At 37.7% G+C, this 25,609-nt stretch overlaps 1 protein-coding gene across 1 annotated transcript in view; it reads right to left on the bottom strand.

Moving 5' to 3' along the window:
- Nucleotides 1–25,609, bottom strand: part of LOC127638276 (NT-3 growth factor receptor-like) — a 281,479-nt gene that overhangs the window by 110,141 nt on the left and 145,729 nt on the right. The window contains exons 8-11 of the mRNA XM_052119739.1: nucleotides 23,220–23,516; nucleotides 22,585–22,599; nucleotides 19,668–19,729; nucleotides 17,321–17,423 (exon numbers count right to left, since the gene is read on the bottom strand). Of these exons, the coding sequence (XP_051975699.1) occupies nucleotides 17,321–17,423; nucleotides 19,668–19,729; nucleotides 22,585–22,599; nucleotides 23,220–23,516 (477 nt within the window). The remainder of the gene's footprint in view (nucleotides 1–17,320; nucleotides 17,424–19,667; nucleotides 19,730–22,584; nucleotides 22,600–23,219; nucleotides 23,517–25,609) is intronic.

The following is a 25,609-nucleotide window of genomic DNA, read 5'->3' as shown; positions in this document are numbered from 1 at the left end:
GCATGCAGAAGCGAGGTCCACTCAGATTAAGTGTGGAAATCTTAGCAACTGAGACAACTGATATCAAGCAGAGTTTGGCTATCATAAACCAGCAAAGAATAACTATAGATAAATAAAATTAAAAGTAAAAGAAATGAAGACAGAGAGGGGAGCAGACGGAAAGCCACACACAAGGCGCCATCTTGAGTAAACATCACGCACACTCTGTTGGAGACAGTACATCTACCCAAGTGATAGCTTAGTATCCCATAAAGACTGGAAATGAATCCTCGTTCATGGACAACCTGCAGAGTCAAGCTTTAATAGGAAATCCAATAACAGAAAAGTCCATAACTTTTTGCTAGGTTTAAAAATACAGCAAAATAAGAGTTAACGTTGCCTGGCTGGATGGGGGCCATTAAATACAGAGCTGTGAACTGAAGGCGGGCCCCGGGAAGTGGCTCCCAGTGGACTCATTTATCCTTATCCATCAAACCGAAATGGCCACTTTTTCATGTCCTGCTTATTTCTTGGCCAACATCCTTTTCTTCTCCACCTCCTTTACTGTGCCTCTCCTGATTCTCACAAATTAATAATTAAGGAAAACGGCTTGTGATTACACAACAATTATTCCCGGCTACTTAAAAATTGAAAGCGCCCCTCATGAAACATTAAGAGGACATAGTTCTCATTTGTGATGAGCCCCAGGGAGAGAGCCATACAGAGGCCCCATCCAATGAGGACACTGGTCCTGTCAGTATATGCATGTCACTGAATAACCAAACTCCACATTAGGGCATCAACACAAGCTGATGAAAATTCTGCAGTTGAAATTTCTTAATGATTACAAATAAACAGGCCCTTCCTGAATCTATGCAAACAGAACTACAGTATATTTTCATATACTGTATATATATGTATATAGTGAAACATATATATATCCATACATAAGGTATACATACCTTTCAGATATGTTATGATTGGCAGATTTTGTTTTAGCCACTTTATACATGTTTCTTGAGCATAGTATATCATTTAGTATTTTAGAGAGTATTAAAAAATGAATTGTGATGTATCATGTTACTCTAATGTTTTAACTGTCAAAACATTTGAGGTTTTTTTGGTTTGCAATGGTGGAAAAAGCTTAAGTTTTAATCTTAAGTTTGCCTGACAGTGGAAAAAAAGGTTTATTTCCTGTACATGTATTCACATTTACAATTATTCATTTGGCAGATGCTTTTATTCAAATTGACTTTAACTGCTGCAATATCACTCATTACTGTAGACATCTTTAAAGTTTCAACAAGAATTTAAAACCCTCTCTGTACATTCAAACACTTTCATTACCGTACATGATAAAACAGCATTAGCTTCAACTGTGAAAAGCTGTCTGAAAGTTTCCCCCAAAAAAGTATCTTCAGAGCCCCGCACAGACAAATCCAGCACAAGTTTCTTTTGAATGTAGCGTTATTAGTTTTATCAGACTTTTCTGCTGAATTTCCCATGTGCCTCCCACACTAGTCGGCTGTGAAGTTACACTAAGTAGAAAGAACTGCACATTCTGTTGAGAACTAGCAAAAACACACATTTATATTTACACTGAAAACCCTAATAAGTTCATTGCACTCATTTGATTGAGTAAACTCATTCCCTCAATTCCACTGAGTAATGGGGTCTCCCAAAACTTGAGTATTTAAGCTCAATTGGTTTTCAAGTAGAGTTAAATTAACTATTTAGATTGAGTTAACTACATGCAAGTGGACTTAACTCAGGTTTGAATTGAAATATTGTTGTTACTACTGTTGTATATTTTAATTGAATTGATTAGATCAAACAACAGCACAGCTCAAATAAAGATGATAACTTATTCAAGGTCAGTTATTAAATAATTCTTTACAGAAATGCATATATGCACTTCAGCTGTACATGCACAAAGAGAACTGAGATAGTGTGACCAGGGTCTGACTTGACCAAAGAGACACAGATCACCCTAATGGTGAAATTACACCAAACAACAATTTGCAACAAAGCAGAAATAATACAACAAACTAGCTAAAACATCTATGAATTCTTAATAACAATTCTTTACATTTTATCCAAAGCGACTTAGAGTGCACCTATTAAGGTGTAATTCCCTTGGAGCAACCTGGAGTTAAGTGCCTTCCTCAAGGACACAATGGTGGTGGCTCTGGGATCGAACCGGCAACCTTCTGCTTATTAGTTCAGTACTTTATCCCACTATGACACCACCAATAAACACACCATTAAAGCAGCCACAAGCTCTCTTATGAAGGAAGTCCCTCCCCTTTTTCTTCTTTATACAACAGTCAACCATTAGTCAGAATCAAAATATTAACCAATTAAGCTGCTGCCTTCTTTTGGACCAACTTTAGGCCCGTATGTTTGAAACTCTCTGAAGCTGGGCTTGAACAAAGATCTCAGATCTCTCTACATAAGAAGATGTCTCTGTTCTGGGATACTCCCCTTTAACTGTCACATTTCAATGCCATCTGAGGCTCTTTCCTAGTCTACGTGGGACCAGATGTCAACAGAGCAACTTTTTATAGTAGCAGGTCTTTGTGAAGCCAAGAAACTTGACTCATTTATCATAGTTGCAGCTCTATTTGTGGATTTAAAATGAAAAGGAGTGTGGAATAATACTTTATATTACAATGAATTAATGCATAGAGGAAGAGGCACAATTTCCATAAAAAAGTGATAATTATTGAATGCATGAATTAATGAATTAACACTTTAATTTATGAGTTAACACATTAACGCTTATACAGCGCTTTTCTGACACTACAAGCGTTTTACATAAAAAACAGCAGACTCTCCTCAACCACCACCAATGTGCAGAATCCACTTGGATGATGCAAAGGCAGACTTAGTACGCCAGTATGCTCAACACACACCAGCTAAGGTGGAGAGGAAAGAGTAGAGTGATAGAGCCAATTCATGGATGGGGATCTTCAGGCCATGATTGATAAGGGTCAAAGGGGGGATTTTGCCAGGACACCAGGGTTAAACCCTTTTTTATGAGAAGTCCCCTGGGAATTTTAATGACCAAGGGGAATTATGACATCAGTTAAAAATCTCATCTGAAAAACAGAACCAAAAATAGGAACCAAATGGTTACATCAATGCCATAGCATACTAATTATATAATATACATATTGTGATGTGCTTAAGTGTCCTATTTTACAGCTATTCCACTTTCCTGGATGCATTCTATATGATGTGTTATTAGATATGTATAACATATACATAACATGTATATAACATGTTCATAACATATCATTTATTTACAAGATCCTGCACAAATACATTTAAAAAAACGTAGTTAATTACTCTTGCACAATAAATGCCCATGTAATAACACTGTTACAATCACTGGAAAGAAAAGCAGATTTCTTTTTCAATTTTTTTTGTAAAGGCATCAAGCATGTGGGTTGAAAAGGGTTGAAAAACCCCAAAAACACATTATGACAAACAGTATATCAAATGCACCAGCCGCACTGCTTGCCCAACAAGTAAACTCAAGTGCCTCATTATCTGCTACATTTTAGCTTTGCAGAAAAAGTGCTGAATTTCCAAGAATTTACATCTGTCCTACCTGTTCCTGACTCAGCTTCACCTTTACATATAGACAGGCAACACCGCTCGTACAAGTGAGTATATAGCTGTTTAGCGCTACAAGACAGTACTTAAACATTCCCTTTTCTGCAAGGCAACTCATAATTATGTATATCTTTAAGCATCCAATTAAAATGCTAATGAGCATTTGCTGAAGACTTCTTTCCTTAGGGTAGTGTGTTCAACAGCCTATTTTATGTTTTTAGTGAGAAACTCTATAATGCATGGCCATAGGAACCATAGCGATGTACTGCAAATCTGGAGCCCGCCTTTGGCCTTGCCTTTTCGAAACATAATTTTTTCTCTTTGATTTCAACTAAAATTCATTTGGAATTAGATTCACTGCAGCACTTTAAACGAATAGACTTATTGGTAGAATAGTGAATTAAATGTTAAATCCTCTTATTTTCAACCGTTAATCCTCTCTGGCATCTAAATGTGTTAAGTTAGCAATTCAAGTTGTATCGTTTACTCATCTTTGTGTTGCCCCAAATCTGCATGTACTGAAAAAGATGCAATGAAAGTATTTTATGTTCCACGAAAGACAGAAAAAGTGTTTTAAAAACATGTGGGTGAGTAAATAACCATGTAGTTTTTCTTTTCTTCCTTTTTGTGGGTGTAAGGGTGTAATAAGTTGTAACGAGCAGTCAAGCTCTGCTTAACTTGTGCCAACACATTCCCAGAACATTACTGGCAGAAGCTCAGATTTAGTAGCTCGCCCGAGGAGTCCCAGAAGCCTCCTTGGTTGGCCTTCTTTTCATTGGGGCCTTGTCTTTGATACTTCGGCGATTATGAGGGCTCTGCCCCTTCATCACTTCTGTTTCTAGGACAGTGACAGTGGAGGTGAGCCAGATTCTCCAGGGCTCTTCTCATCTATCTTTAACTGCCATACAGTAAATAAATAAAAGGGTCTGAGGGGCTCTTGTTTAGTTTTAGAGCAAAGAAACGAAGGCAGATGGGAAAGAGGCCTGCTGGCGATAGAAAATGGTGCCATGTTCTGCTCCTGTATTCACCATGTACATGGAAATAGATACAGCATTTCTGGTTTCCTTTATAAACTGTGATAAGCTCCTTAAATCAGATGTACAGCCATGTATAAAGCAGGCCATGTCTGGTTCAATGCATAGCTCCTTGGCAGCATACTACCAATGTTGCATGCTGGTTGGTAGACCTGGTCTCATGGAAACACATTACTATACCAACATATTTGCAAATAATTTGTATTTGGCTCACTGTATGTACCGTGGCAGTTTCCTGGTGAAATGAACACTAGAAGTGTTAAAACTACAACTTGTATTCCTTTTACACAAATCACAAGTAAAAGGGCCTATTATCAGTTCATAAACACTGACTTCTCACCCTGTTCACTACACAATGCTATCTTATGACATCAAAACATGTTTACTATACTTCATGACTTTTAAGGTAATTTCAACATCTGCATTACATAACAAACTACATTTACATGCTTACTCAAGTGTGATCAAAATGTGCAGTAGCTCAACTGATAAGGGTGTTGCACTTGCAATGCAAAATACTTGATTATGAGTCTTGAAGAGCATGCGAGTCAACATGTAAGCCGAAATGTCAGAAGCACAAAAAAAGGACAGGGATGCTTCAGCAAGAGCATTTTTCAATTCACATTTGTGTTAGCTGGCACTATCAGTTAGGTTAGGGTTTTAGGTTTACATATTACATCATTAACTTTCAAAACCTCAACTGTTTTTCATCTCACATTTGCTTTTTATGACACTATCGGTTAGGTCTAGGTGTAAAATTTGGTTTTGCTGGTTTAAAATTGGCAGAGAATTAACTTTAAAAAACAATGTTGATTTTTAGAACAAACAATCTGTTTTGGAGAAAATTCTATTTGTTTTTAGCACCACTCAATGGACATTTCACATTCAAACTGCTGTGATATGTGTAATGAGCCATGTAATGTCATTTAGCAACACTGTTGCCAAAGTTTATTTCATGAGACTAGGCTTGGCATTTAATGGGGTAAATAAATCTGTCCAGTTCTTTAAGTATTTTCTACTTTAGGATCCATTTTTGGGGTTTCAAACTTTGGGCATTGACCTGATCTACTTAGTTTAAGCATTTGTTTTGCCAGTATGACACTGCCTTATTTATGGCTTTTGAAATGATAAAAGACATAAAGGCATGTCAGTCTGCATTAGGCTGTGTTAAATATATAGTACAGTAAATGTTTTTCTTAAGTGCATTAAATTGGCTGCCAAAACAATATGAATGCCATATATATAATATTAATCCTGGTTATTGATCAGTGATCTTCTTTAATGGTTTTGCCATTTGATTTCCTAGCATGGACCAAACAAAACTTAAAAAAAAATTATTGACTTCATCTTTTGTTTGCTTGTAATGAGGCCTAATCCTTGTTTAGATGGTAGTCCTGTTTACAAGAAACTTCTAAAGATCTTATGTGGTAAAAAGAAATTCATATGATCGTGAGAAAATTATGATGGCATTTTTATATTTGGGTATACTATTCCTTTAATATATAATGTTAATTCACAGATCTGCTTTTATCAGCATTTTACAATGGCTTTGAGTCTGAATGATCCATTTTATTATACAAAACATCCCATGGTAGGTTAGAGCAATACATAAGCACTCTGAGTTGTGTCGCCCCTCCGCAATTTGGTTTGTGCTTCCATGGCTTAGAGCCAGTCAGGGGTGATATACTTTGCTTCACTTGTGTGTACTAATCGCCCTTCGGCGATACACAGGTAATGGTGCATGAAGGAAAGGAAAAACCCTTGTGACAGACATTTGAGATGGTGGATATAGAGAAAAAGTGAGAGTGTGCATTGAGCACCAGGAAGGTGAAGAGGAAAAGGCAGGCAGACGACAAGGTGGAGGTGATCAGGTCTGAAAGTGGTTTGTTAGTCACCGAGGGGATGGGAGAGAGTCTTAGTGTGAATGTCAGAGTTTAATATGCTGTCTGTCAGGCCCGGTCTCTCCTCTGGCAGCTCTGGTTTGCAAACTGACATTCGTAGCTCCGTTCTCAGAGCGCAGGTGCCTGATCTCATGCGGCAGGGGTCAGGGGAGGTAGAGGTAGACACCGTGGTAAAATTGACATTGACAAATGACAGTGCAGCTGTGGCCATCACTGGCAACTCCAATCAACTGTGGAGAGAGTGATCCTAGGGCTCTGTAGAAAACAGGCAGAGCGGCAGGAGGAGATGTGTTGGATTGGAAGTCGTATGGCTTATCGATTTTGATTTAAAAAAAAGACCAGCAAAAGTAGTCCCATGAGACTGCATACTCAAAGACAACATATGAAGTCAAAACAAGCCACAACTAATACAATTGGTGAAGCTATTTGCAGTGTTGGGCAAGCTACTCAATACTTTTAGCAAGTAAGCTAGCAACTACTCCTCAGAAAACTTAGCTAAGCTTAACCTTTAGAGAAGTATATAGTTACACTACAAGCTGTAAACGTAATAAAATATATATTAGACAATATGTATTAAATAAACATCTCCAAAACAGAAACAAACAGTACAATGCCAGCTGATGTGTATATGTGCGTTGCTACTGTAACACAGAAACCAGCCCAAATGATCAAGCCAGCTGTCTGTACACTGCTAGTTCTGTTTCAAAACATGTGACATAATATACCAGGACACACAATTTGATTGCTGAAATATTATCAGGGAAATGTAACATAGTAGCATTTGTTATTTGTTACTAAACACATTACTGGCTTGAAAATTGTATGTAGTCTCTCAATTAGTCTGAGCACACTGTTACATGTAAAACAATCTGATACACTAATTATTAGATTGAGTATATTTTGAGTATAGATTGTTACATGGAGTACAGCATGTCACACTGCATTATACTTTTCCAAAAGTTTCATGTCAACTACCCATATATTAGACCATATACACAGTTTATATAATATAGTTGAGGCAGAAGCATCAGTCTGGAGAGAGAGAAAGCAGTAAGGGCACACCTGAGCTAAATTATGTCTAACACCTGTCTCTAATTCCAGTGAGCATGGGGAGAGTGGCATATAAACAGCCACGCCACCGCCAGAAAGAGAGAGATTGAACGACACGAGTGACCAGTGACTGGCGTGTCTTATTAAATGTGTATGGAAAGCTGAAGTCTCAGAGAAGTTTATGTTGATGAAGTTTGTGTGGCACTGATCTGATTGAACTGGGAAAAGCTCTGAGAAGAGAAGGCAGAGAAATAAAGAATATTACTTGACTGCATCATTGCTCTCTGTCTGCACTTCTGGGATCAATGCCCCGTGATGAACTGGGGACGGTGGTCCAGAACCCCAATGCCCCGCAGGCTGACCCCAACCGAGCCGGAGCATACCAAATACCAGTAAGAATCAAGGGCAGTACTCACCAAGCTTTGGTGGACACAGGTTATAATCAAACCACTATCCACCAACGCTTGGTTCAACCCGAGGCATTGGGCACAGCTAAAATAGTGAGGGTGAAGTATGTGCATGGGGATATTCACAAATACCCTGTGGTGACGCTGTCGATTAAATTTTGGGGAAAAATATAGAGTGGAGGCAGCGGTTAGTTCCCTCCTCCCCAATCCGCCGATTTTGGGGACTAATTGGCCTGAATTTAGAAATGTATTAAAGGGAATATGTGCGGATGGGTCCTGCATAAAAGTGGCGAGATGTGAACTGTGTGATGCTCTGGCAGGGGAGACGGAGCAGAGGCCGTCTTCATCAGCTCCACGTCATGATGAAGTGAGTGGGGGGAGAGGCTGCGGTCCACTGAACCGATTAATAGCACGTTTTTATTGGCCGGGCATTGGGGGCGATGTCCACAGGTGGTGCGCAGCGTGCCTTGAATCTCAGCTGGTGAACCCACCAGCCACCCCAAAAGCGCCATTGTGCCCTCTTCCACTAATCAAGGTCCCCTTCGAAAGAATTGGCATGGACCTCGTCGGGCCATTAGAGTGGTCAGCATGCGGACATCACTTTGTATTAGTCGAGTGGATTATGGGACGCAATATCCAGAAGCAGTGCCTCTGAGCAACATCTCAGCACGTAGTGTTGCGGAGGCACTCTTCAAAATAATCTCCTGGGTTGGGATTCTGAAATAAATCCTCAACGACCAGGGCACAACCTTTATGTCACCTACACTATATGGGCTTTATGAACTATTGGGTATTAAATTGATTCGCACCAGCGTTTACCATCCGCAGACAGATGGCCTGGTGGAGCTATTTAATAAAAGCCTTAAGAACATGATTTCATAAGTTTGTGCATGATGATGCTAGAAATTGGGATAAATGGCTCGACCCCCTGTTATTCGCAGTGCTAGAGGTCACGCAAGCCTCCACAGGATTTTCGGCATTTCAGCTGATGTATTGGCGGCGCCCACGCGGGGTGCTTGACATCATCCGTGAATCTTGGGAGGAGGGACCTTCAGATAGCAAGAATGAAATTCCACACACTGGGGCAACTAACACAGGAGAATTTGCTCCAAGCACAAGAACGACAGAGCCGGCTGTATAACAGGGGAACTCCGCTGCGGGAATTTGCACCAGGAGATAAGGTACTCATATTGCTCCCCACATCGTGCTCCAAACTACTCGCCAAGTGGCAAGGACCATTTAAGGTCACACTATGAGTCGGGGAACTCGATTATGTGGTAAAGCGAACCGATAGAGGGGGTGTACGTCACATTTATCACCTCAACCTTCTGAAATTATGGAAGGAGGGGGTCCTTTTGACATTGGATATGGTAGTTCCGGAGAGGGCAGAGCTCGGCCTGGAGGTAAACACAAAACCTAATTATAACACTCCGGTCACTTGTGGAAACCACCTTTCACTGTATCAGCTCGCAGGTGTTGCCAATTTGCAACAAGAATTTCCAGATGTGTTCTCCCATCTACCGGGTCGTACGAACCTCATCCAGCACCACATCAAGACCGAACTGGGAGTGGTGGTACGTAGACATCCCTATCACTTGCCCGAGCACAAAAAGAAAATAGTTCAGGAAGAATTGGATGCGATGCTTGATATGGGGGTAATAGAAGAATCCCACAGTGATTGGTCAAGTCCGGTTGTTCTAGTTCCAACTTGATGAGTTGCTCTATCGGTTAGGTACAGTTTGATTTTATTTTACATTGGATTTGACAAAGGGTTATTGGCAGATCCCCTTGAAACCAGCCTTCTCCACGCCGTTTGGATTGCACCAATTTGTGACACTTCCGTTCGGTTTGTTTGGGGCCCCGGCTATGTTTCAGCTTCTCATGGACCGAATCCTCAGACCGTATACAGCTTACACCGCTGCATACATAGATGATATTATCATTTATAGCAATGATTGACAGCGGCACATGCAGCATCTGAGGGTGGTCCTGAGATAGCTGCGACGGGTGGTGATCACAGCAAACCCCAAGAAGTGTGCGATTGGGCAGGTGGTGAGGATATGTGGCAGCGAGGCCCTGGACAAGCATCAGTCTGGAGAGAGAGAATGCATTAAGGGCGCTTACACCTGAGCTAAATTATGTCTAACACCTGTCTTTAATTCCAGTGAGCATGGGGAGAGTGGCATATAAACAGCCACGCCACCGCCAGAAAGAGAGAGAGAGAGAATGACATGAGTGTCCAGTGATTGGCGTGTCTTATTAAATGTGTACTGTGAAGCTGAAGTCTCAGAGAAATTTATGTTGACGAAGTTTGTGTGTCACTGATCTGATTGAACTGAGAAAAACTCTGAGAAGAGTGTACGCAGTGTATTGAAGGCAGACAAATAAAGAGCCTTACTTGACTGCATCATTGCTCTCCTTCTCCTACCTTCCATCTCCGAACGTGGAGTTCTTACAATAGTATGTACTATCTATGTTATTATTTTATTATATTATTTTACTGGACTGAAAACAGCATGGTCGCATGTGTTACCCTTATTCTGAAAAGTACACCACACTCACTGCTCTGAAAAGAAGGAAAACATAGTTTTTCCATATAATTACGTAATGCTAATATAATTAGGCTGTCCTGGTTCAAAGTTAAGAATCACCTAAAGCTTCCTGGACAAAGAATAACATTTTATTTAGATACAAGGCCACTGCTAAGAGGGAATTTTATAATTTGCCTTTTTGGCAGGGAATCCATCGTTGAAGGACGACAAGCAGGGGATGCTTAATAAAATCATTTGCTCTCTTGTCCTGTTCCTTTTGTTTTTAAAGCATCTTTAAAAGTTCTTCCTCTGATGTTATATCACCAGATGAATTTCTGCATTGCCTAAAGTGAAGGGTGCTCTGAAACTCTGAAATAGCTCAGCCAATTGGAATCATTATTACATTTGATATAAATGGAAGTACTGAAAATATGGATGTGGTCCCAAGCTCACCAAGATCCACAAACAAATGGATAAAATTAGAAGTCTTTGTAGTCTCCACTGTAAGAAATCATGCGGGGTATATGTTTTTGTGCAAAACACGGGAAGGTATATAGTGAAACGTAGGTAAGTAGGTATAAAAAAAGAAGGACGGAAGGAAGAAAAGAAGCAATAAAGGAAGAACATTTCTATGGAGTCCTCATAAGGATAGCAGCACCAACATGTTTTGTGTGTGTGTGTGTGTGTGTGTGTGTGTGTGTGTGTGTGTGTGTGTGTGTGTGTGTGTGTGCGTGCGTGTGTGTGTGTGTGTGTGTGTGTGTGTGTCTCAGGGGTGGACTATGGCTGTGGTCGCCGCAGTTCAGGCATCTACAATTGATCACCGATTATCACCCTGTCAATGTTCTGTAAATATTCTGCACCCTGTAATTATTCTTTTCTAAAGCAACTATAATTATAACCAGTTAGAAGTAAAGAGAGAATAAACAATGCCCAGCTTCTGTTTAGGGACATGGTGGCTATAAGGTAAATCAGTCAGATTCAGCACAACATGTCACAGTAGAGGAAGTTTACTCAGGGTCCTGTGACAACAAAATCTCTTATTAGAGGGACTGAAGGAGTAGACAAAGAAGCCAAAAAACAACAAAGAGAGATCTAATAGTTGTAGCATGTAGCATTTGTACTCAGGGGTCAACCTTTCAAAGGACTAAAGCTTAGTCTCATGCTAGAAAAAGTAGTTAAAATCAGTTTCTGATGGTTTCTAGTAGGTCAAAGCTGGTCATTTTTGGTCATTAGCTCATCCAAGCTGGTTGATCAATTGAACCAGCTGAGGGTGCTAAAGTCGACTTTGTTGTCCAACTAGTAGCCCTCAGAAAAAGTTAACTCAGACGTGAGATGAGAGAAGCCTAAGCTCTAGGCTTGTGGGGCTGAGACCATCCATCTAGTAGCATAGTAGCACTCACTGGCATCTTTGTTACAAAACAATTAAGTGATTAAAGGATCAACTCCAACATCTAGATTACACAACTAATATGCATAAGTATCCATGACTCATGAATGTATGCTCAAAAGAGTTGGGGTTCAATATAAGTTTTACGCTTTAATGTAATCAGTCTATACTATAAAGTGGAGTGGCACCCGTTTCAAGCAAACCCTTTTAATCGACTGACACCATGGAAGAAAAAAAATAATAATAAAATGTCACCAAAAAGCAACGAAAATCGATCAGATAGACTTAAATCACATAAAGTATGATGCACTTTTTATGTTCCTGGATCACTTGGTCTTTAATGAGCAATATGACTGTTTGAGTCAAATTAAATAGACTTTTTAACAGCCAAATGTAATCTGGAGGAAAGCATTTGAGCTTCAAATCTGCAGAAATGAAGGGTGGTAAAGGAAAACTACAGCCGTCTATTTTATTGAACCAGAAGAATAAATGCCACTCTGACACACTGGCGCTATGGATCTTTCTCACCCACACACACACACACTTTCTATATACACATATTCTCTCAGATGTAAGGAGTTCTAAGAGAGAAAAAAAAAGCTTTTTTTCCATTTGTGTGAGAGCCCTGCTGTCAGATTTAAGATGGTAATAATGGGATCTCAATGGAAGCCCTCAGACAAAGTTTAACTCCGGCGTGAGATGCGGGCTGGAATAAGAATCAGGAGACAGGGTGCTTTAAACACCCTGCAGTCCTGCTATAGAGAGCCAATGAAGCCAGGTAATGCTTGCAGATGAACAAAGACTGGACCAGAAATCCAAGATATCTCCAGATATCATTCTGCCTCTCTCACAGAAAGCAATGCACCACCAAAAACATTCCTTCTGCCCTATTATAAAAAAGAAATAAACTCGGCATAATCCAACTGATTTGCTGGTCTTAAATGGTTCATACTGGTTTAGCTGTCAAAAGCTGGTGTTTCGTTCATTTCGATGATTTGTCATCTGGTCTCTTAGCCCAGTTGGCCTTTAGCTGGTTTAGCTGGTCTCCCAACCTGGCCACGTTGGACATCAGCTGGTCTTGCATTTCTACATGCCTGGCCAAGTTGGTCTTCAGCTGGTATAGCCAATCTCCTTGACTGAAAATAAGACAAAAGGTGCTGTCTGGCCGAACAGCTTCATTTACAAGCACTTCAGAAAATACTAATGTTTTTGAAGGTTTGAATGCTTTTCCAGGACCAAATCTCTTTCTCTCACCGCAGGACTAGATTAAGGTTATTTACGCCTCAGTTCATATGAACAACTCTCATTCATTGCACTGGATGAGAACCAAAATAATAAAGTCTCAATACAAGAGCACACACAGCCTTTTTCACAGCTCTCGTATTGAGACTGTTGACCAGAAAGGGGCTACTGTTTTATTTCAAATAAAGGAATAATTAAATCACTGAATAGGGTGACGGTAGGCCACATTTCATCACCAAGCAGTTGCGGCTATGAGGTCAGACTTGAGGTCCAAAGTAGGCACCAGACCAAAAAATGAAGTCTGAAACTATACCAGCATTTAGCAGAATGCAAGAATCGTGGTAAAATAACCAAATGGAACATGCACAGATTATTCAAAAACAATACAACGATAAACGTGTATTAAGATAGTAAAGGGGGTCAATTTTAATTTAAAATGCTGACAAAATATCTCTGAATTATACATATGTACATATGACGTACTCGATGCAAATAAGGCTGTATTATCTCCTTCGTTCTTTCATTCTTTTGGTTTTTAATGTGTTCTTTCTTGTGTTTGCTCTTTCGTTGGTCCTTTATTTTGTTCATTCTTTGTAAGTTAGTTCTTTCGCTAGTACATTCTTTTGTTAGTTATTTCTTTTGTTAGTAAATTCTTCCATTAGCTCAATATTTTGTTTGTTAATTCATTGGTTAATTCTTTTGTCCATTTTTCATTTGCTGGGTGCCTGCAGAACGAGGAACAGGGAATCCTGAAAATATTGCCAAGCGCCTGCCTGTAAATAACCAGAGATCCAACAGGGGTGTGTATCCCAAATACATTGTAAGCTAACTATGGTCGCAAGTTCCATCTTTAGTATTTAGTATTTTAATGATTTGGTATTTCCCGAAAACACAGTTCCAACAAACATTCACAAACAACATTGGAAAGTTGTGTGTTTGGAACTACATCTCTTTACCTCTAGTTAGAAGCATTGTTCCTTGTTAGTTTGCTGTGTGCAAATCATTTGACTTTGCGGAGGATTCTATATCTGTTTTGACCATATATATCTTTCATTCTGTCAACACTTTGACCATATTTAGATGCATTTAAGAAAACTGTTTATTCTTATGTTTTGCAGAAAGCAGCGTTCTGAAATGTTACATAAACTGAATCCAACCGTTTAAGGGATTAAAGGCCATTTAGAGAAACCGATTTATATCACAGAACATGGCTCTAATGTTAATGCATAAGTGGCCTATATATGTTTTTGAAGAGTGCGCACACGTGCATGTGCTCAAGTGCGTCAGGGGAAACCTGAAGTCTGATGTAAAGGGAAACTCCACTATTGCAGCGCAATCATCTGTCGCATTTACGTCTTCGCATTAAACAGCTTTCTGGTGTGCATGTAAATGAGCCTTTATAATTTAGTATTCGAGGAAGTTATTACTCTAGTCAGGGTAAAGTCATCATATTAGTACTGCTCCTGCGTACCATCATTAATGAAAGCTCTACGTTGTTGACATAATTATTACGGTTTCAGGAAAAAGTCGTGACTAGTCGTAATTTCTCCAAAGATGCATTGTACTGTGATGGTTAAGCAGTGAGTTATGTCATTGTATGGGAAACACACCCTAGAACCAGCACCCTGGTACTTCCAGTACCACCCAAAACCCTCTCCACACCCGTTCTGTTCTCTCTTCGTTAATTCCACATCCGTTTAGGTTATATGATTAATCTCCTTTTAATTAGCTCTGTTAAAAAAGGACTGAGAGTGGTCTCGGTTTCTGTCAACAGCAGTATTGATGGTGGTGGCGGGGAGGGGGGCTTAAGGACAGAAGTGGGTGGGTGAAGGGGAAAAGGAGATAAAAAGTGAATGGTGGAGAGGAGGGACGGCACAGAAGCAGTTGTAAAACAAGGAAGAAAGAAAGAGGGGGAAAAAAAGAAGAATGCCCCCGTGGGAACCAAAGTGAAACGGAGAAAGTCAATGAACATGGCACACTGCCAAGGCAAGACACAGTGAGCCAATGTGCCACACATTCATTTAGAGTCTGTCTGCGCCCTAGAAGGGGCTTGTGGGTACTCTGCACTGTAACCACCAGACAGAGCTACTGATTAGATTTCACTTGATGGTGAGAAAAAAATAACATGGCAAGAGGCTCCAGGAAGAGAAGGCATCACGTTAATTATCCCTGATACATGAGCATTTGTTTTGGTTGTAGTGTAATTGGTGTTGCATGGTTCCACACCAGCCTACATATCATATGTAATGCCAAGATATTATTTGAGGTCTTGATGACTCGACTTTATATTGGCCGACATGTCAAGGGGGAAATTAGCTCTGGTTTTTCAATACCAAGGTGTATATGGTTCATATACATAAATAAGTCTTTTTTTTTTTTATCAAAAGAAAAATAAATTTAAGTCAATTTTAGGGCCATATTGTGACATTGCATTGAGTATATGGTGATTTGGGGGAGAAATGTGCTTATTTGTCATGATTGTTTTTAAAAAAAAATGTATTTCTATTATTTTCAGTGGTGATTTTCATAAATAAAAAGCATAAATTATGGACTGTACAATTTTTTTTTACAATTTATATATATATATATATATATATATATATATATATATATATATATATATATATATATATATATATATATATGCCTGAATTTGCATTGAGCATGTGATCAATTAAAACAAATACATTTTTCTTAATCACAATTAACAAATTGACCATTAATACAGCATAAACCAGCATAAACACTTGTTCGGAGGGTGAAACCTTTATAAGGTGTAATGTGTCTGCCCGTAGTCATTACACTGACACACATACCACAACAGCGCTTCCCTGTCAGTGATAAAATTATGGAGAAAAGAGCTCTTAACACAATTTGATGTACAAAACAAGCCCAGATGGGATTTTTATTTTTATTTACCACTGAAGCACGCAGTCTTAACTATCACTCAGTTTTTCACGTAGAGTTCAAAGCGGCACTGGACGCAGGCGTTGATACTTTGATGCGAATTGTGAATGCAGCTTCACGATTGCTTTTAAAAAGTGGATAGTCACAGTCTGACAGCTGATTAATATTGCGGTGAATGATAGTTTAAGAAAAGTAATGCCTATAGCAATTAATACTAAACCTATGGGGACTAAAGCCACCTTTACACAGCAAAGGTGGCGCAGAAGCTGTATCTGAAATTGCAATTAGGTGCATTTTCACAGAGCAGGAATAAATGCATTTAAACAGCAGTTGCATGTAAAATAATGAATGAAGAAATATACGGTATATATATATATATATATATGTCTGTGTGTATGTATGTATGAGTGTGTGTGTGTGTGTGTGTGTGTGTGTGTGTATATATATGTGTGTGTGTGTGTGTGTGTGTGTGTGTGTGTATATAAATATATACATATTGCTTTCATTTGGCAACTTTTAAGCATTATTGTTACATATTATTTTGTTTTCTTTCCTAAGATGGTAATAAATGCATTATGACAGGAAAATTAAGTATATATGGATTTAAATTTCAACATTTTAAAAATCTGTGATTAATCACAACAAAATATCAAAAATAAATATATATAAATGTTAGCCTCAATCTTCATTCACTTTCACTGTATGGGAAAAAAAGTGCAATAAAAATACTTTCATTGTGTGGTGACTTTATGATATGGTTTTATGATATGCCCAGCACAGATGTGAATCACATTTAGACAACAAAAGCATGAATGAAACTCCATCAGGCTAATTATTCCACATAATTTGTAAATATGACACCCATTATATGCAAGATTCATGCAGGTAGCTCACAGAATATCACAAACAAATATTTTTTATTTTGTCAAATGTTTCTCACATACTTGAATATGAAATGCAAAAATTTTAAATATTTAATCGATACCAGAAACCAACAGTCTAAAAATACCAATTCAAACCAGCTTAGAATGGTTTAAGCAGTTATTTTTCTTAAGCAGCACAAAGAACCACAGGAACAAATGCAAGCAATGTAAAAAAAAACACCCAAGAATTTGATTCAGAACAAAGGAATGAAATTGAAATAGAAAAAGAAACGTACCGGTTTCCTTTTTCCCACTAAAAATGTGTGACTTGATGTCACACATATTCACTAATAATGCAATATGCCAAGTTTCCTGCTAAAGAGTTTACATTGGCTTACCTTTCATGCCAAACTTTGAGCGTCTGCCATATTTGTTGATTAGCACGAACATAACGACAAGGAGAACACAGGCAAAGCCAGCCAACCCAACTGCAATCGACACCTAGAGAGCAGGAGACATTTGAGTTTCATTTATTTGTATTGTTAATAACATAAATATGAAATGGGCCACAAATATTCATTTGTATCACCCAATACAATGTACAGTGCTAGTAGGAATCATTGTAGTATGTAATGTATTTATGTCGTATATAATATGTAGTATACTCTGGCGGCCAAATGTTTTGAATAATGTGCAGATTTTTCTGTTTCTCAAACTAGAGACTCTGATGTACTTATCCTGTTGTTTAGTTGTACATCTTGCCTTCCACATCTCTTTCTGTCCTTTTTAGAGCCAGTTGTCCTTTGTCTTTGAAGACTGTAGTGTACACCTTTGTATTAAATCTTCAGTTTTTTTTTTATTAATTTCTTTTAGGCAATTTCAAGCATTCATTGACTGATGAGTTTCTAGAGAAAGCTTTTGACCTAATACTGACCTTAAGACATGCCAGTCTATTGCATACTGTGGCAACTCAAAAACAAACACTAAGACAATGTTAAGCTTAATTTAATGAACCTCCAGTGTTTGATATAATGGCAAGTGATTTTTTAGTACCAAATTGGCAATTTAGCATGATTACTCAAGGATACGGTGTTGGAGTGATGGCTGCTGGAAATGGGGCCTGTCTAGATTTGATAAAAAAATTACTTTTTAAAAATAGTGATGGTGCTGTTTTTTTACATCAGTAATGTCCTGAGTATACTTTGTTAAAAGTTGAATGCCACTTTGGTGAATTAAACTACCAATTTCCTTCTGAAACATCAAAATCTGTACATTATTCCAACCATTTGGCCACCAGTGTATATACATTTTAATACTATATATTGTACACTTCAGGACAGGAACTGTTTACATTCTTAAATGGAATATGTTAGCATTACATAATCCTTTAGCATCTTATACATGTTTTATTAACTTAGAAAATCTCCACTAAAATGATTAATAGTACGATGTTGTTGTTTTTTTTTTTTTTGTTTTTCACATTTACTGTAAAACATTTGGACAACACTGAATCTGAGTTCCAAACTTGGTCAAGTTAGCACTGAGCTAACCTTTGCAGGTTAGCAGGATACAGGCTATGTGCGTAATGGAATACTAGCAGACTGCTTATTGCATACTGCACAGTATAAACTGTATAATTCCTAATATTTAAAAGTACAATGGAATAGTAAATGTTTCAAGAAGTAGGCTAGTATGCTCCATTGTTGTCACATGACCTCATTACATTGCATATTCATGTACAGTTAAATTCCAGTTGCATTTCAAATCCAAATTGACAACTAGTAAGTCAAGAAAAAGATGGAAATACTGTAGAAGTAGCGTGATAACATGCTTTTCCAAACAATAAACTCAATAAAGCTTTAACAAATGTTTTCAAATCACTGATTATCCCATAGTGCAACACAGTGATACAAGTCAAAGCCTCAATATAATAACTTTGTCTATAAATGGATTTAATACCTATGAAATAGGCTTTACGGAAAAAAAAAACAACAGCCCAGGAACGACAGGACTAGCAACATAAAACAGGCCAAATAAATATTTCTGTCACATCTTGTGTATCTCTCACAGAAAAAAAAGCAATATTAAAGCAAACCCACAAAGCCTGTCTTGACTTGTTTATATGATTTGTATTGATGTTGATGCTGTAATCATGAGAGGTTTAGGTAATTGGTGTCATAAGTTGCTTATGGCAGCAGCTTGAAAAACTGCATGAAAAGGAAAGGGAATAATAGCATATAAAAGAAGGAAAAAAATATTACAATAATAATTCAGGTGTTTTAGTAGAGAGATAACTGCCCTGCCCGATACTCACACTTCCTTATGGATAACACAAAGCATACAATTTAATATAATATTTGAATGTCCCAGATAAACACAAAATAAAGACAATACAAAATAAATCAAAGTGCTGGAATAAAGCTATTTGAAGCAAAAGAGCTTTCGCTGTAATTAGGACCTCCAAACAATTGAAGATTACTAGTCCCTATTAAAACCTTCAAATGAGTATATAATCTCTATTCCATCCATTACAGCACAAAGATGAACAAAAGTACATGTGTAAGCATCTGTAATGCACACAAGCCACAAGGGAACTGGCAGATATAAGGTATAAGAGCGAAAAGGAGGAAGAGGTTCAGAACAGTTTATTTTCAACTCCCTCTTCCATTGTGTGCACCTGAAAAACAGATGTTCATGTAACATCATTATATGTTACAGTATATGGGCAAATAAAACACCACTCACGCCAAAGGTGTCCTCCTCAGGCCGATGTGTCATAGTTGGAATTGCAGTCGGTGTCGGACTCACTAGACAACAAACAAGAGCTTGAAATTTTTACAGAAAATACATCAATTTGAAACAATTTTCATTTCACAATCTTTTTCTTATCTTTTTCTACAGCTAGCCTCTATACAGTATATCCAAGACATACAACTACCTAGACATACAGTTGTCCCAAATAGTACCGTATTTAGAAACTTAAACCAAATGTAAAAAGTAATCATTTTATTTGGTTTTCTCAGAACTAATTACTTACAAACAGTCAGTCTCAAGCTAATTTTTTTCACACTAATATGCAGGTGTACTTGCATATTAACCACAGGTCTACAATAATATCTATGGACATGTTTTAAAGTTTGACAACCAGAAAGTGTCCAAATTCAGTTTTTTGTCATTTTGAACAGAATATACAGTACTGTATGTTATTTTAGAAATATAAGACCCCAGAAACGTTTTGTGGAATGTTCTGCTTTAAATGCTTGCTTGGGCTATCTTTTTTTAAATTTTAATAAATGCCACATGGTTTGCAATTTTGCTACCTAAACTTTGACCAATGACATTCATACATGTGTGGCTAAAATACATGTGTGGCTAAAATACATGTGTGGCTAAAAGGAATATTTTTGGTTCAATACAAGTTAAGCTCAGTTGACTGCATTTGTGGCATTATGCTGATTATCACAAAAATGTATTTCGACTTGTGTAATAAAATCACTTACTAACCTTTTCCGTGTAAAGTTATAAAAAACAAGCGTACATTGTTGTTGCCATGACGATGTATAGCCATAAACCCTAAAACAACCGTAAAAACACGTATTTGAACAAATATACAGCTCTAATAATAAGTGCTTTCATAAAATTATGAGCTTCACATTTCTACCTTTAAAACACTGTAATTGTTTTTTTTTTTTAAGAAAAATAAGGGACACAATTAATTATTGTGGTAATCAACCATTTTCCACAAATCCTATCTATTGAACTTAACCCGTGTTGAACCAAGAATATTAATTTAAGTGTCCAAATACTATTTGAGGCCATTTTACAACTGGCATAAGTTTCATGGAACACATAGTACATGGACTTGTTATAAATACCTGCAATAACTAGTTTTGTCAATGCATATACAAGGCGATGGATGGAATCTATGTTCACTTCGAGTAACTGCTCTTACGAGAACATTTGAACATTATTCACTAAATATGTCTTGGGGCTAATACTGTTTGATTAGACCTGTTTTTTCGGAAGGTTATTGCTATTACGATCGGGGCTTCTGAAATAAGATTGTGCATAAGCCTTGGGCTATTCTTATTTTCTGTTCTTTACTAAGTAGTGAACAGGGAATGAGCAAGGCCTAGCTAGTACTCCACAACTTATACTCCACATTTACACACACTACTGTGATTCATCTAAAGCAAAAACATTTAACTTCATTTAGAGCTCTGACAGTAAAGATCTGTCATTTGACAGTGCATATGTGTCAACTTGTTGAGTAAATTAGGGTTGTATTATTGAAAGAAACCTAATCATGAAGGTCATTTCCTGTGCTTTAAACATTAGGCATTTTCACATGTACAGCCAGTTCCGTAAATGTAGCCGCATTTTATTTCGCTTAGAGGTCATGCGTGAACAGGTTTGAGTTTAATGAGGTTAGTACACTCTAAGTAAGAAGTTTGGTGTCAAAGATTTTGAGCCAATCACAAAGTTCTTAAAGTTGCACTCAGTAACTTTTGTCTTTGCATCATCTTGGGCTTACACTGACACCTAGCGGCTTGGATGTAGCATCATTTAAAATCTATCTTTTCCATTGTAGAGATGTAGTATGCACAGTCAGCCACGATTAATCAATGAGTGAAAGTGTCAAATAACAGGACGGTTACTTAGATTAAGCGAGTAGTATTCGGTTGGTCATGTGATACTAACATGGCAGCCCCCATGTGCGGACCCTCTCCATGTAGAATAAAACGGCTTTTATAAGATTACTGATATGACTAGAGTCTTCATTTTAATGTGAGTGGTCATGATTTCCTACATATATTGCAAATTACAATTCATGTTGTTAGGAGTTAAAATTTTTAAATGTGGAAACAATTACTGAGTGCACCTTTAAGGAGCTAACACAATTATTCCATGTTGTTTTGATGTAAGCCCGTGAGTCGAAAATCGTGGTTTGCGATTATCTATGTTGTGGAGAGAAATGTCATGAAATTGAACAAAAATTCTCTCTATTTGAATGAATGGAGAAATTAGTGGACAGATAACTGGAAAACATATTTTAAACTAGTAGAAGATAACTTATTTTCAGCGCAGTTGTTTACATGTAAATTCTTACAAATTTCGGCATTTTGGTGCTAATGTGTGAATTATAGCAATATGGACAAAACACTAAAAGGCGGTCCATGTATAAATATCAGATGCATTTCAATTACAGGTAATCTGGCAATTTTACTGCAATTTAAGGCTTCATGTTCAAAAGCGGCTATTGATTCACTGTTTAACTTGTGAATGAGAACAGAATAACCAAAATTGAAGTGATTTCTGAGTGCTGTGAAACACTTGCTAACTGGCCTGCACTGTGTAAAATTACCTTGATCAACATTTCATTCTCTAGAAGCAGATTCTGAATGAGGATCTGATTTTTCCTATACTGACAGATATCGTCACTTTAAGCCAAAAATACAAAATAGGCCCAATAACAGACTGCTAAGCCATGGCGGCCAGCCATCTGAGAATACGGCCAAGAAAATTGTTTGGGGGATTGCTTTTATGTTTTTCGAACACAGACTAAATTACGTCTTTCTAAATCCTTTATTTTATTACAAACAAAAGTAATGGAAAATATTTTTTAAATGCATGCACCAGACAATTAAAGAGAGGTACTCACCATTTTCAATGTAGTCTACAGAGAAAAAAGGAGAAAGGAACAAACACACAGAGGTATATAATTACCAGATATGAACATAGCTCTGAGGATTCATGTAAATGCATTTGAAAATGTTATTATACTTTTATCAACATTTACATTTAGAGCATTTCTTTTGCAATTATGGTAATGTTCAATAATGAGTCTAAGTATATATATATCTATATATATATCTATATATATATATAGATGATAATTGCTATATTTATCATGTAATTAATGTAAGAAAAATGGTCAAACAGTTTTGAAGTCACATGAGGCATAGCGATTGATGGTGAGTTAATAATGACAAAATACCATTCAAATAACCATTCACATGTAAAATTACATCAAATAGATGTTGAAGATCATAGAAAAAATTCATGGTTTTTATTTTGACTATTTATTTAAAGGTTTTCTGTGTAGGGGAAAGTTACTTTAAAAAGCAACATGCTACATTATTGTGTTACCCATAGGTAACAATTGTAAAAAATGTATGCAAAGTTTAATCTGTTACAGTTTAATCAATCAGTACAATATATCCTGAGATTCTGAAATCATTGACCCGACTGACACAAGAGTTTGAAATTTGCTATTTAATTTAGTATGTTGCGTACCGTCAAAAGGTGGCTTTAGGAAGTGGGCGTACACAGTTTTGACGGCCACACCCAGAACGTTGCTGGCCTCCAATGTGTAGTTGCCATTGTTGTGGTGGGTGGGGGTATTGAACATTAGACACCCCTCCAGGTTATCCTGATACACCACCATCTCTGGACGGATGTACTCGGTCGCCTTGATCTCACTACCGTAGTAGTACCACCGAAGGGTGGGCAGTGGGTGCCCACGCACAGTAAACATCATACACGTGTCATGCAATTTCTCCGGCTCTTCAAACTTAATGATTGCAGGAGGAACTGTGGGTGAGAAAAATAGAATTATACAAAATGGCTTTAAACAGTGGTTGTAAACCAAGGGTCCAGAGCCAATAAGGGGGCCTCAGCAAACGTTCATGGTGGCTGCAAGATAACTACATATTTTGAAGAATTGCTACATATCTCTTGCCACACAACATGGCATAGTGACCAAAAAGTCCTATTTTTTCATTTTAGAGATTGACAGCCATCGGTACTATATATAAACTATTTCCATTTTGCAAAAACAATATATAACAGCATACAGGTTCAGAATGACATGAGGGTGAGTAAATGATGACAACTTTCATTTCTGAGTAAACTGTACCATCTGTAACTTCTATGTGTCTTCATCTAGCTAGCATAAATCCTTAAGACCCATGAGCTAGGATAAATGTACTGCTTATGCATGACTGGGGCTTTAGCCTATACAACTCAGGTTGTCCACACAAATGTGTGTTTGATCCGCTATCCTGCATCTTGGACAGGAACATCCCAGGCTGACTGCCTGGTTGGTCATAAAGCCTTTGGTTTGGCTACTTTCACTTACTCTTATTTCTACATAATTTGCAGCTCTAAGCAAATCTCATCCAGTCAAAAGAAGATATTGAGTGTAGAAAGAATTGTGTTACATTGTTGTTGGCCAACACCATTCATTATAAATGTAAATACAGATACAACAGGGCAATCTCATATTATCATGTAATTGCATCCAGCTGACAGATACAGGGGTTTAATAATGATGCCTCTAATTGCCTTTTTTAATTCCAAGTGGGCTAAAACAGCTGCCGTTTGATATTGTGGTGTTGTCCACTTAGGCCCTGATTTAGGCTACTAAAGGTTTGCATAACATGCAAACTTGATAGCACGCTAATAAAGGTCTGAACTGATCTACAAACGCAGACCTAGTCTTTAGTTTCACCACTTTCATTTCAGCCTCATTAGCATTCAGCATCAGCATCTACATTTTACAATGTATTCTCATATTCTACAGAAGAAGATATATAGTACAGGTTAAAAAACCCATGAGGGCGAGTATGTGACAGAATTTTCATTTTTAATAAGTCAACCCAAAGACAATGTCATGGTTTATTTAAATTTTGAATTGCACTTTCAATTCAAGACATGACATTGTAACTTAAAAGAAATCTGACATAACAGAAAAATAAGTATCTCATATTACACATTTTAAAAGGTGTCCTGCATTGGAGCTGGAACCACTGAGTTTTGGAGCAGGTGAGTCAAGTGCTCAATGTTGATGGGCAGTAAACATGGGATTAAAATGAAAAACATTAGCATAATGTGAAACCAAATTATTTGTTTTAAATGCTAATTCTGACTATGGAGAAGATCGTCCAATCCTAACTGGCATAGCAGATTTTGTACACTGTGTAATATAAGATATTAATTTATGGTTTGTGCTCCTAAGATCATCTAATATGATTCATAAAGACATATGTTTTAAATATGTTTTATAAAAACACTACCAGTACTGCTGATCTTTTGAAAAGGAGGTCTGGGGTACATTTCATGTGAACTCCAGTACGGTTCGCTGCTGAAATGAACACAATCAAACCAAATCGCAGAAGTGAATCACTTGTGATGATGTATAATGTGCATCTTTGCAGGCTACCGATCACATTTATTATGGTACAATGCGTTTCTCCTACCTGCTTGTGTCCAAATATTTCGCCTTCAGAGAGCAGCTCACATTCCTCACATCTCTTGCAACGCATCCACAGGCTCACAGCAGACAAACACTAATATTCTTTACAACGTTGCATATTCTTGTGAGACAAACAAGTGTTTGTGCACGGCAAGTTTTCATGGTAAATCCAAAGAGACAAACTTTAATACTTCACTAAACACAGTGATGTCTTCTCGAGTTGTTACCTAGTTACGCTGGTAAACAGCTGCCGCTTGTACTCACGTTGATGATGCGGTTTGGACCCAAAATATATGATGCAAACAGAGAGCAGGGGGAGCGGGGGGAGGGGAGAGGAAACCAACTCGGGGTCGGTCCAAGCAATTTAACCAAGTGTGAAGGCACCTTTAGAGTAAAGGTTTTGACGACACATTTCAGTCAAGAAACTTCG

Source organism: Xyrauchen texanus, chromosome 46, assembly GCF_025860055.1.
Source record: "Xyrauchen texanus isolate HMW12.3.18 chromosome 46, RBS_HiC_50CHRs, whole genome shotgun sequence".
NCBI classification, from domain to species: domain Eukaryota; kingdom Metazoa; phylum Chordata; class Actinopteri; order Cypriniformes; family Catostomidae; genus Xyrauchen; species Xyrauchen texanus.
This window is presented reverse-complemented; position numbering and strand designations above follow the sequence as displayed.